Raw genomic sequence first — 12,270 nt, forward strand, 5'->3', positions numbered from 1 at the left:
TTTATTAATAAAAGCTCCCTGTACTGGAGTGCAAAGGGGAAGAAGAAAAAAAGGGATAGTAGCTGCTAGCTGCTGCTGCTTCTGCTCAGAACACCAGCACTCTATGCCAGGAAGCTTTTAGCACAGACTTCAATACTCTGAACTCTTCGAGACTGACATGTTCATGCAATAGACAACCCTACAACAACCACCAACAGCTCCTGTCACTTTGAAGACCCAAGAGCCACACCCAGCTCGACAGGATGTGAGTGCTTTCCCTCCAGCCCAGCCCAGGAGTGAGGGCAGAAGCCCCAGGCAGCCCAGCATCACCTTCTGACAGCCCCACAGTAGCGGCAGTCCACGAGGAAGATGCAGCGCAGGGCGCGGGTGATGCGCACGTGCGAGGTCTGGCGCACCAGCACCACGATGGCCTCGATGAACTGCACCAACAGCACACACGTCTGCAAGAAAGGGGGGATCAGAGGCAAAGCTCTGGCTGACCACCTCTTTATCTGCACATTTGAAGGATGGGAGGTGTCCCTGAGAGCTGAGGGATCTCGCATGAATCATCTGGCAGCTGGGACATCGCGGCTACGTCACCCTGCTGCGGTGCAGGACAATATTTCATCTGGCTCTTTGGTTCTTGGAGGTGCTAAAGGAGAAGCCCTGACAATCAAGCAGACAACTCACCTTGACCATAGTCCTTTTGTGCCTGATAAAGGTTTGGAAGCCCAGCCACCTCATCTTCATGGAGAGCTCAAAGACGACCACGATTAACGCAAACAGCTCCAGGGTTGCGTGGACCTGCCGCAGCACAGGTTTGGTGAGAACAGCAGCACAGCAGAGGCCACACTCCTGCCCCTCCTTTTCCAAGGAGCAGCTGGGTTTGACAGCAGTCTGAGCATCGCCTTGTGGCATGCAGGAAAACCCCAAGCCACTCTTTTACAGCTAACATAGCAGTGTTTTTCAAAATTTCTCTAGCTACTGCTTTGCGCTTTTATTAAAGCCTGTGCAATTTTCCTCTAAGCAGTACCAGGGCAGAAATTCCAGAAATCCATGTCCCTTCTGGGCTTGAGCAACACAGAAAAAAAACTTATTCATACATTTGAAACAAAAGGCCAAGACATCAATAACTTGAGAAGAAACACTTTGAAAAAAAGATAGATACTGTAATTGTTTTTAGTGGAACACAGGAAAGAGAGCTTCTGGGCAGAGAGAGTTTATACAGAGAAGGATTTTCCCTTGAATTAGACATTCTGGACAATCACAGGGAAGATCCTGATCTGTACTCTAGGAACCAGAGGTGATGCTGGGGTAATGGCACCAGCCCTGACAACAGCTTTGAAACCACCCCATCAAAGCCCACAGACTGCTGAGTTATCTCACAAAAATGGGAAAAATGGGTGGATTTTTTTCCTCTTACTGCCTCCTCTTCCTCTCTGTTTGGCCATCATTTTCCTCTTACCCACGCTGCAGAGCAAGCAGACTTTGTCACTGAGGCCCAGGTACTCACAAAGATGCCCAGACGGAGCATGGGGACCGCTGGAGCCTCGCACAGGGACAGCAGCAGCAGCAGCAGGGCCGTGCTCAGCTCCATCAGGTAGAAAAGGTGGTTGTGTGCAAAGAGGTAGGCAGCGAGTGCTTTGGCATTTTTGGGGTGAGTGAAGAACTTGTCATTATTTTCTCCTTCCTAGGGCAGCAGGAACAAAGAAGGGAACAGCCTTAGTACTCTTGGTACTATAAAAGAGTGAAGAATGCAGACTTTTTTCAGGGATTAGATAACAATTCCCAACAGACTATTCCCATTTACAGCCTGTTGTTGATGTGTTTATTGAGGAATGGACTCCACACACACGGGACATCCCCTTCTGCTCATAACCACATTTCAGTAATGAAACTCTTTAATATCCACAAACTCCTGCTTCAGAAACCCCTGAGCCTTTTCACAATGAGGCAGAGAGCTGGGAGAGCTTACAAAGGCAGGAAAAGATCTTCAGCCAACATCCCAACATAAACACAGCACTTCATTTACTTGCAACTACTTCCACATTTTTACAGACTTATTTGATTAAACTTCTCCAGGACAGAACATGAAAACACCCAGATAAGCTCCAGGGCACCTGGCTGACAGTTGTTCCTCCTTATCTTGGCCTTGCAAAATGACTGGGAGAAAACATTGGAGCACACACAGTGTTTTCTGCTTCAGGAATGTAAGACAGACTCCATGAAAAATTAACAAGTCTCTATGCTGATTTGTCATTCCCTCTTAACTAGAAAGCTTAATTAACATTAAAAGGTCAGATACTCCATCTTAACACTTTGCCTACAACTGATTTTCAAACTGCTACATCGTGACTATTTTTACCCCTAGGATGAAACTTAGTTTGGTGAGATTTTAGAGGGTTTTCATCAGAACCACCCAACAGCTTCTTCTCTTTCTCGAGTCAACAGTTTTGGCAAGGCAGCTTTTGTCACTCACAGGAAATTTGCTGCCTCTTGGGAACTGTCTTAAGAGATCACTTTTCCCCAGCAGGGCCACACAGATGCACAAGAAGTAGTGAGGTTTTATTTAAATTAACATCTTCCCAGGCAGGCAATTACTGCAAGGACAGTCAAGCTATTACTATCAAAGCAGAATAGCTGTGATTGCAAATGGATAACGAGGTCAGGGAACTCTCCTTTAGGAAGTGAAGCATTCTCCAGACTCGCTCAGGAGAGGGCTCCCAATGTTTCTCACTTACTCCAGCTCACACTGGGTTTCAGAACAAACACTGCTGGGTCAGAGAGCCAGGCTGGAGCAGGACAGAGCCAGCCCTGCAGAGAGCCCAGGCTGAGATCAGCAGAGTCGCTCCCATCCACGCCTGGCAGGACACACTTGTGGAATGACAAACAGCCTAAATCCTGCCTCTTGGGAGCCAAGCAATTCCGAACGTGCCTGGACAGCAAAGCCCCCTTACCCAGACCCAACACTTGCCTGCAGCCACTGCTCACAAAACTCTCTTTAAGTGATTCTACCTCATTTCAAGGACAGTGTCACCATGGTCGTTGGTCAAGGCAGCAGCAGCAATCATCCCCATCCAAAGGGCCAGGCCTGCTGTGCCCATTACCATCAGAGCTGCAGCAGCTCAATGACCCTTTGCAGAGCTGCTCCAATAATCAGGAGTTTAAACAAAAGCCTGGGATGGAGGCTGGAGCCACCCTGCGTTGTCAGGGCTGCTCCATCACACCACAGTGCTCAAGGGTTGCCAAGGTCCAGCCTACACTGTTTTAAAATATCAGAGAAGTGATATTTCTCAGTCCTGTGGGGTCAGAGCATGGAGGAACAAATGGTTTCTGTCACCTTGCAGTGGCTTAAACAAACAAACAAACAAACAAACAAAAACAACAACAACAACAACAAAAAAAAAACAACCAAAAAAAAAACCCAAAAAAACTGGGTCCAAAGCACCTCAGAGCTTTGAAAAGGAACAAAGAGAAGGAAAGATGGACAGTAATGGAACCAGCAACCATTTCAGACTGGACAGCTCTGGGAGAAGCTCAGTTTTGGTGGCTGATTCCTCACACCAGATGTACAGTAACCTTAAAAAAGCAAACCCTTTGTTGCAGTAAGGATGGTGTTTCTGGTAACTGAAGCACAGGTGGGGTTTGATTCTTCGTTGTTTTAAATATTATAAATTTCACTCCTGGGCTGATCCTAATCCCAGCATCCTTTAATCCTGTAGAAATCAAGACCTCTGCTTTCTCTCGTGCCTCACATGACCTGCAGGACTTGACTGACACTAACTGGGCCACCCCATGGCCTAGGCAGGACTGGGACCTGCACTTCCAGAACAGGAGACGTCCCCAGGAGAGCACTGACCATTCCCCCAGGAGCGACTGCAGAGATGAAATGACAATCTGTGACCAGCTACAGAAACCTCCGTGCCAAGGTGGCAGAACTGTGCACATGCTGAACCCCCCAGCCAGCACAGTCCTTGGGAGAGGATTCTGTTGTTCAGTTGCCCCAAATGACTTCCAAAGCCCATCTGGAGGTGCCTCCAGCACTGCCCCACTCCCGAAGCAGAATCCCTGGCAAAGCACCCAATTTTCAGCCTCAAAACAGAAACTGTTTGTTTCCCATGGCCAAGAACCACCGTAGCTCCTGCAGACCATTCTCCCCCCACCCAGCAGGGCTCACCTGGAGGTAGATGGCTGCCTCTTGGTAGTTCATCTCCCAGTTGTGGCGGGCAGCGCTCTGCTGGGCACAGCACTCCCTGGCCGCGGGGCTGGAGGCATCACTGACAACGTCATAGCTGCCTCCATCTGCATCAGAGAAACAGGGATCACCATCAGGGAAGCTGGGGTGCAGCAGGAGGCCCTGGGATCACAGACAGCCAGAGCAGCTGGGAAAGTGGCAGCTGTACAGTGACAAATTGACTCTTGGCAGGTGGGAGCTTTAAAGAGACACTCAAAGCCAGCACTTGCACACGGGAATGCTCCCGGAAGATCATCTGAAGAGACAGCTTCCTACTCAGTACAGCAAGCAGCTCTCCTGGCTCAGAGTGTGTGCTGTCATGCCTGAAGATTGCCATCAGCATCAGAAACTACAACCAGGCAGGTAAGAGCCACCAGCCTCCCAGGATGGCCAGCCCAGTGAAGAGAAGAGCGTTTGCTGAAGGAGCAGGAAGCTTTTGCACATGTCCTTGGAGCAGAGGCCATGGAAGGACAGACACAGCACTGTCCCTGCCACGGGGCACGATGTGAGGAGAGAAGCTGTCAGTGCTTTGAGCAGAAAGCCCCATTTCTCCCAGCACTTCAGAGCCACTAAATAACACATCAACACTCTGAGGTGCTGATAAGTACCGACACCCCTCTGATGCAAACAAACCACAAGATGAATTTTCTCTTCACACTCCACACATTGATTCTGAAATTTCTGAGCGCCTGTCCTTCTCACCAGCAAAGAACTATAGAGCAATGCCATACTGAACTTGTGAACCAGATTTTGTAAATAAAGATTTTCTTTAAAAAAACCCAAAAGAATTTAATTGCAAAAAAGCAACTCCCAAGCAGAGCTACACATACACAGTGCCCTTCCATGGGAGAGTTATACAGGGCATGTATGTAAACTCCAAAATAATTGCTATTTTTGCATTCTGCAGCCTCAGTGCTATTAAGACAGATGAAAACTAAGCAAGAAAACAATTACTGTACAAAAAGGGAATATCATTTGGTTTCTTCTTCTGGGACTGGGAGTTTTATTTTACCTTTGACAAAGAATACTGAGCAGAGAACCCCCAGCAGTGAGACCTGCTTAGGGCCTGTGGTGGAGCTAGCCACACTCTCAGTTCTCCAGAGTTTCAAACATTTCCCACATCACATGGCTGTTCCTGCTCTCAGAAGAGACTTCCCTCCTCCAGTGCCTCATGTTCCCGAAGTGGGTACATGTAAAATCGAGCTTGCCAGCACAGCAGTGCTGATTTCCCCCTTTTTTTATGAGCACAGGAGCTGTGGTGTGGCAGCTCGCTCTCTCTGTGCTCAAAGTTGTTATCTGAGAGTGGGCAAAAAGCACCACGAGGTTCTCTTCCCCTCTCATGACAGCCTGCTGAAGATTTGCTGTGACAAAATAATCCTGGATGAATTACTGATTCAGTCTCTCCAGAACACCCTCTGGAGTGGAGAGGGAGTCCATGCCAAAAACTCTGCACCTGCCAAGAGAAATGGCACCATGTGCTCCTGGCAGAGGCAGGGAGTGGGAAGAAATCAGAACCCCTTCACCAGTGCACAGCCACAGCTGCCTCTTCCACCCCCAAATCAAATTAAGATAACATTTCTCTGGGGTTTGTGAAGACCTTCCAGATTGCACACTCAGGTTGCTGAGCATTCTGCAGCACGAAGCCTGTTTCTCTTCCTTGCTTCCCCCACACCCTTAAAATACCACTCAAAATCTGGACAAATGTTTGAATGAGGCCGGTTCCTCCCCCACACGCCTTGATTTAGCACAGCTCTTGAAAAAAAAAACCTGAATGATGGAGTTTTTATTTATCCACGGAGCTGGAATGGCAGCCTTCTGGTTTGTCTGCTTTTTAACTAAGAGATGACAGCCATATGCAAAAATCAGAAGCGTTATATTGCAAGCTCTAAAAAGTTCTTAAATGTTATTATTTACAAAGCTTTTGCTGGGGATGTGTCTCAAAAAGACAGACTCCCTCAAACTGCAGCCTGAGAGCAAAACCTTTTCATATTTGATGCTTAACAGTTACAGAAGCAGCATATCTTCATCAGAACGTGGACTTTACATTACAGAATATACTAAATTTACGAGGATCAAAACACAGTGCGGCCAAAACAGCAAAGGTTTGTAGCATTAACCTAAACACCAACACACTGGACCCTGCCAAAAGATGCCAAAATCACCTTTAACCCTGAAGCAGCTTTTTTGCAAAAACCAACCTCTCTGGAAAGGACAGACACTAGGAAAAGACACACTCCTGCAAAACCCAGGACAGGACCCCGCTCTGTGCTTCCCACAGAAGAGCTGTCCCAGCTCTGAGACCAAGGCTGCAAATACAAAACAGCACTCAGAGATGCAAATCGGAACCAAAAAACAGCTCTAGAAATCAAGATGCTTTCCTGCTGTCTAAACCAGGCACAGACAACAGAAAATGCACTCAAGTGTTCCGGTGGGGAGCTGCATTTTGTGGATCAGCTCCTTCCCCATCAGGTACCAGAAGGTTGATCTAGCATCCCTGAGGCAACAGCATCATCTGGGTCATAAATAATAATAAAAATAATAATAAATTTGAAGAGCAGCCCTCTGACTGTGTGCTTGGCAGCCCTCCAGCGAGCTAATTTCCTCAGCTGCTCCCATGATAACAATGACACAGACTAATGCAAGCTCGGCTCCGCTCGTGCTGCACAACATCCCCGACGGCGTTTACCATCAGTATGGAGCTCAATGAGATAGGAGGATCTCTCCACGGGGCTCCCGGGATCCTCGAAGTAGATGGCAGGCAGCTCTCTCCACTGCATGGCAGCCGCTGGCGCTCGCAGCCCGAAGTTCCTCCCTCCCTTCCCAAAGCTGCTCCTCGATTTCGCGGCTTCCTCAGGGGAAAGCTCCGCACAAAAGATTCTGCTCTGCTGCCTGCAGAACTGAGCGGCTTCTCCCCTCCCCTCTGAGGAAGGTGGCTCAGACCTCAGTGCGATCCCTTCCCTGGCTGTCTCCGAGGGCGAGATTTTGGAAGGTTTAGCTGCAGGACGAGGAGCTGCCAGGCACAAGCGTGCTGGCGAAGCGGGGATTCGTGTGCTGCGCTCTCGTGTTTTGGCATTTAGCACAACTTGCTCACGATGAGCTAACGGGAGAGGAGTCAAAGTGCTGAGCAGGCACCGCAAGGAATCTCCAGCACGAAAAAGAAAACAGATATTTTGTGAAGTTCGCAGCGCAAGGGGCGCGCCAAAGGAAGAGAACTGAGCCGGTCACAGATGGCAAAGTTTCCTTCCTTACACTTGTGTAACTTATCCCAGCCGGTCCCTGAAAAGAGAGAGAGGCAGGGAGGGAGGGCAAAAAAGAAAAGAGTGGGGGGAAAGAAAAAAAAAAAAATAAAAGGAAAAGCAAAACCAGCTGGCTGCTTACACAAGGCATCCGGAACGAGACTGCCGGGACTCCAGCATTTCCATTCAGTGCAGCCGAGCATGCTCCTGTGTAAATAGTTTCCATATGTCATCATTACAATAAAAAGCAAAAAAACAAGGAAGAAAGAGAAGGAGCATAAACTTTCCAGAGCCCAAACCTCTCCCTCTGCAAAACAAATTCCCTGCTTAGGGGAAGGAAAAACTCTCCATGGACCGAGAGCAAACAAACTCCTCTCATTCAGAGGAGCTCATGCAGCCATGGGGGATCTCCAGGGCAGAGCTGAGAGGAGAATAAGGGTCAGAAAACATCCACAGGAGGCTGGGATAAATCATCCTTCCCAGCCAGCTTTATATATCAAACTGAAGTCACTCTGGAATTCCATGGTTTTTGGTGTCTGCACTTCTTTAAATAAATAGCAATTTTTTTCAAAATTCCATCAAACTAGTAACCTCCTACAAATTCAAAGAGTTATAAACCAACCCTACGGGGCAGCTCTTCCATTTGCCTTGGAGCTCCCCCAGCCTGGCTCTCATTAGCCACTTTGGCAGATGTTCTGCCTGCCAGACAGCACACACTTTTTATGGCCTTATACTGAAACAGACTGAGATTCCCAAACTGGCTCCAAAGCCTTTACTGGACTTACCAGGGCTTTCTCCTAAAAGGCTAAGGATGGTTTGGATGTTAAGTTTCCATCCTGCCCAGATATTGTTATTTTAGCAAGTACACCCGTGCTGACAGAACACTGCAGAACATGTGAAGGCAGAAGTGACTTCAATCAGCAAAAAATATCCTTATTCTGTCACTCATGCTGTTCATGCATCACATGTGGAGTCAATGTAAAGATGCAAGTTGCTCCAGTGAGTTCCATGTGTGAGTAATGTTTCTCTTGACAGGCAAAAAAGGAAATGCCAAGGATCCACAACTTTGGAGACAGGACACATCTTCATTCTTGTGGCCTTGCAAGGTCCCTGATTCACCAAAAGAGGGAAGAGGAAGGAAGGCATCACCTCCTGCACGGGGGCAAGGTCAAACTCTCCAGGCACATGGTCTGGGCAGCTCCAGTCACCAGTGTGCTCAAGGCTGGATGGGGCTTGGAGCAACCTGTTCTAGTGGAACGTGTCTGCTCCTTCCAATCCAAAGCATCCTATGATTTTACCATTCTACCATTCAGCTGGAGTCATTTTTTTCAGGCTTTGCATTCCTCACTGCCATACCCCCTCTATTTCTCACACCCTTCATCTTCACTGGATCTGTAATTCCCAAACTCAGTCACAGAGCCCAAGTTTTTGGTTTAATACAAACATAACCAGGCGCCCCACAGCACTGAACACAAGCCCATGGGAGAAGGCAGATCCCAGCAGGATCAAAGGTTCTCTTGGTGCTCCTGGATCTCCTGAGCTCACACCCAAGACCTGTCCCAGTGCAGGAGCCCTGTGCTGGCTGAGGTTTCTGGCTCTCTCAGCCACATTCCTCCCTGAGGCTGTGGTGAGGATGGACAAGGAGAAGGACAGCACTCCAGAAGCACTCCTCTCTCCTGGAAAGCTCTCATCAGCTGAACCACAGGGAACACTCACTACAGAAGGTGAAAATCCATAAAAAAACAAGGAAACAAGGTGGATGCCTACCCTTCCCCAACACAATCTGTGCAGGCATCTTCAATCCCAAAGCCAAGATTTTAGTCAAGTATTGGAGCTGTCCCAGCACCAGTGATGGCATTTTCCCTCCCAAGGGCTCACAGGCCATGTAGCTTCACCTCCAGAGGACTAATCTTCCCTCCCTCCTCCAAGGAGGCTGATAAGAAACTGCTCCTTGCAAGCACTGAGGCACAAACACTCATGAGCTTGTCTCTTCAAGGCCAGGCTCACCTACCCCGGAGAAAAAAAGCTGGGAGCTGCCTGGAAAGCACAGCTGGTCTGGCACTTGGCCACACATCTCAGAGGTGAGACAGACAAGACAGGGAAATCACTGCCTCTGCTGCCTGATTGCCAGCTCAGCGCCGTGCCAACGGGAGCATCGCAGGACTGCTCCTTGCTGCCCAGAACATCAGTGCCTGTCCTGTTTCAGGGGACATTGTGGGAAGGAAGAGAACAGCCATGGGCAAGTCAAAACAATTTGCTGTCAGTTTGTTGCCTAGGAAAAAAGGGCATCTCCAACAGAGAGCAGTGCCAAGCCCTTCTGCTACAGGAGGAATAATCTACTTTGGAGTATTTCGAGCCAGCGCAACTGAGTCATGCTCTTTCTTGGAGACAACAGCACAGCAGAAACATATGCAAAGGCCTCGGGGCTCTTTGTCTTACTGTATTCTCACAGCACTCACTTGCTGTGAAGCTCAACAAATAAAGTCACTTCAGCTTTTTCCTATTTAACACAGGAAAGTTTTTTAAAAAAATACGGATGTTGCCACTTCCGTGAGTGGTAAAAGGCGACCGTCCTCGCCTTGACTGGAGGATGCAGCAACACGAGCTCACATCCTGCCTCCATCACCACAGGGAGCCGAATCCTGGTGAAGGAGGAGCAGATGTCCCTCAGCATGGTAAGTCACATTTTCTGTATCATTGCCTCTTCTCAGTCGTGCTGCCGAGCTCCTTCCACGGCACACAGCTTATGGCCAGCGCTGCTTCATCAGGGGAGCACTGCATCCCCGCCAACAGCTGCACTGCACACATGGAAACCCCCTGCACAAATGAGCACCATGCCAGAAGAGCTAAAGCATGGTAGGAAATGGTTGAGCCCGAGCAGAAACCCTGGCTCCATCCAGGGAGCTCTGAGCGAGGCAGAGCCAGTTAACCCTTTGCTCTGCAGCTCGGGAGAAGGGCCGTGATGATTCACTTGGATGTTCACTTCCTGCACCAACCTCCTGGGGACAGAGACATTTGTAAGGAGGAAAAAAAAATAAAATTAAAGACTTCCAGGAAAAGAAGGATGAGGATAATTCTCCCAATCTACAGCAGCCAAGCTCTGTTGGTTGGAGATCCTCATCTGTGCAGTTCACTGCCTCATCTCCCCAGGACACCTGCTCTCCTCTGATCTCATCCCTGAGTCACTCCAGCTTTTTTTCCCCCTTGAAATATTATGTGGGAAGTTTTGACCAGGAACTGTTTGATCCTGGGACAACTTTCACTCCTGAATACACAGCAGCAAGAGGCAGAGGGGCAGATCCCTCCTTTTTGGGATGTTTGGAATCCATAATTAGGTTAGCAAGACTTCAGCAGCTGAAGATGAACTGACAGATGCAAACCATCCCCTGTCTGAGCCCTGTTCCACAAAGCTGCCTGCTGACAGATGTGGGATTAAATCCTCCTGCATCTGAGAGTCCATGAAATATCACAGGGAGAGCTGGAACCAGGCACTCCTTCAAAATAAAACTGTGGAACACAGGAGCTCCTGCTTTAACAGAGCTGCCAAGTCAAATCCAAAGCATTTTTACTCAGTAAAAGTCCCACAAAATGAAAGGTTGCATTAGGAAGCTATAATTAAGAACCTCACTTGTGTCAAGCCAAATTGCTGCCGGTTTCGTATCCTTTATTTCTTATCTCAACAAATGAACCACTACACCACCAAAAGGAGAAGCCAAAGCCACAACAGAAGGATCACCTACAACTCACATTATCCATCCTTTCAGCAGCCAATATGCTCCATAATCTCATCAGCCCGATCGTATCACGGCAACAAAGGCTTCACACACAACGAGATGAAATTATACCATAACTGGAATTAAATATCTGAGTCATTGAGGGGCTCTGTGGAACAGCTAATGAATGGAAAAAACAATTGGAAGCAGTTAAGGTTTTGCTGAACCGAACCAAAAAGGAAAAATAGAAGAGACAGCTCTGCCTAAGGCAGAGAGAGAGGCCAGATGTGAAATACACACACATTTCTAATTCATAATTTTGGAGGAAGTAATGGAAAGAGACAATATCAGAGTCCCTCAGCTCTAGCATTTCTTTAACATATCCTGTTACATGAGGGAATTTCCTCTTTTTGTTCCAAAAAGGGAAACCAGTGTCTCCTGCTTTTAACACATTAAAGATCTGCTTTGGCTTCAGTAACAACACAATGTCAGCAGTTTAAGAGCACGTTCCTCATTTCAATTCTCCAAAGCAGAGCCTCTGGATTTCCCTGATGCAGTTTGGAAAGATGTTTGATTAAGCTGCAATCTGGCCTTTTAAAGGAGAGCAGTGTGCTGCCAGGACTGCCTGCCAGCTCCAGCCGCCAGCAGCTCTCCAGGGAAGTCACAAAGTTAGCAGTGGGAAGCAGAGAGGAAGCTTTGGGAGAAACCAGGATTAATTTGAGTAACAAAGATCCAGCATGGCCTCAGCAGCACTAGAATGAAGAAGGCAGTAATAAGGTATGTGCCTTACTGACCTTTTTTTCCCTGAAGAAAGAGGGATAGCAGGAAAATGACATAAATTTAAAAGTTAAATAACAAATTCTCAACATCTTCCCACGACAGGCTGAGACCAATTAGTTATTTGCTGTGGTGCAGCAATGCTAAGGAGGTAATTGTGTTTTGTAGTGTTAGAACACGACTCCACCACACTGATTCGTTTGAAATACAACACTGCCACTTCTCCTCTGCCTGGTCCTTCAGAAGGGAAGAGAAGCTGCCAAATTCAGAGGAAGACACATGGAAAGGAGCAGGGAAAACCCCAGCCCAAGAGCTGGGGAACTGTTGTCCA

The 12,270-nt window shown here is 48.0% G+C and overlaps 1 protein-coding gene across 3 annotated transcripts in view; it reads right to left on the reverse strand.

Annotated features, from left to right (window-relative positions):
* Positions 1 to 12,270, reverse strand: part of TPCN1 (two pore segment channel 1) — a 40,295-nt gene that overhangs the window by 19,219 nt on the left and 8,806 nt on the right. The window contains exons 1-5 of one of the 3 annotated variants that reach the window (XM_068208920.1): positions 7,592 to 7,656; positions 4,157 to 4,281; positions 1,493 to 1,669; positions 670 to 783; positions 310 to 440 (exon numbers count right to left, since the gene is read on the reverse strand). In XM_068208920.1, coding sequence (XP_068065021.1) covers positions 310 to 440; positions 670 to 783; positions 1,493 to 1,669; positions 4,157 to 4,281; positions 7,592 to 7,652 — 608 coding nt within the window. In that variant the 5' untranslated portion in view covers positions 7,653 to 7,656. Of the gene's footprint in view, positions 1 to 309; positions 441 to 669; positions 784 to 1,492; positions 1,670 to 4,156; positions 4,282 to 6,899; positions 7,059 to 7,591; positions 7,657 to 12,270 lie in introns of those variants that run through there. The other 2 variants (XM_068208919.1, XM_068208918.1) reach the window with 2 other exon arrangements.

This window comes from Anomalospiza imberbis, chromosome 18 (assembly GCF_031753505.1).
Source record: "Anomalospiza imberbis isolate Cuckoo-Finch-1a 21T00152 chromosome 18, ASM3175350v1, whole genome shotgun sequence".
NCBI classification, from domain to species: Eukaryota; Metazoa; Chordata; class Aves; order Passeriformes; family Viduidae; genus Anomalospiza; species Anomalospiza imberbis.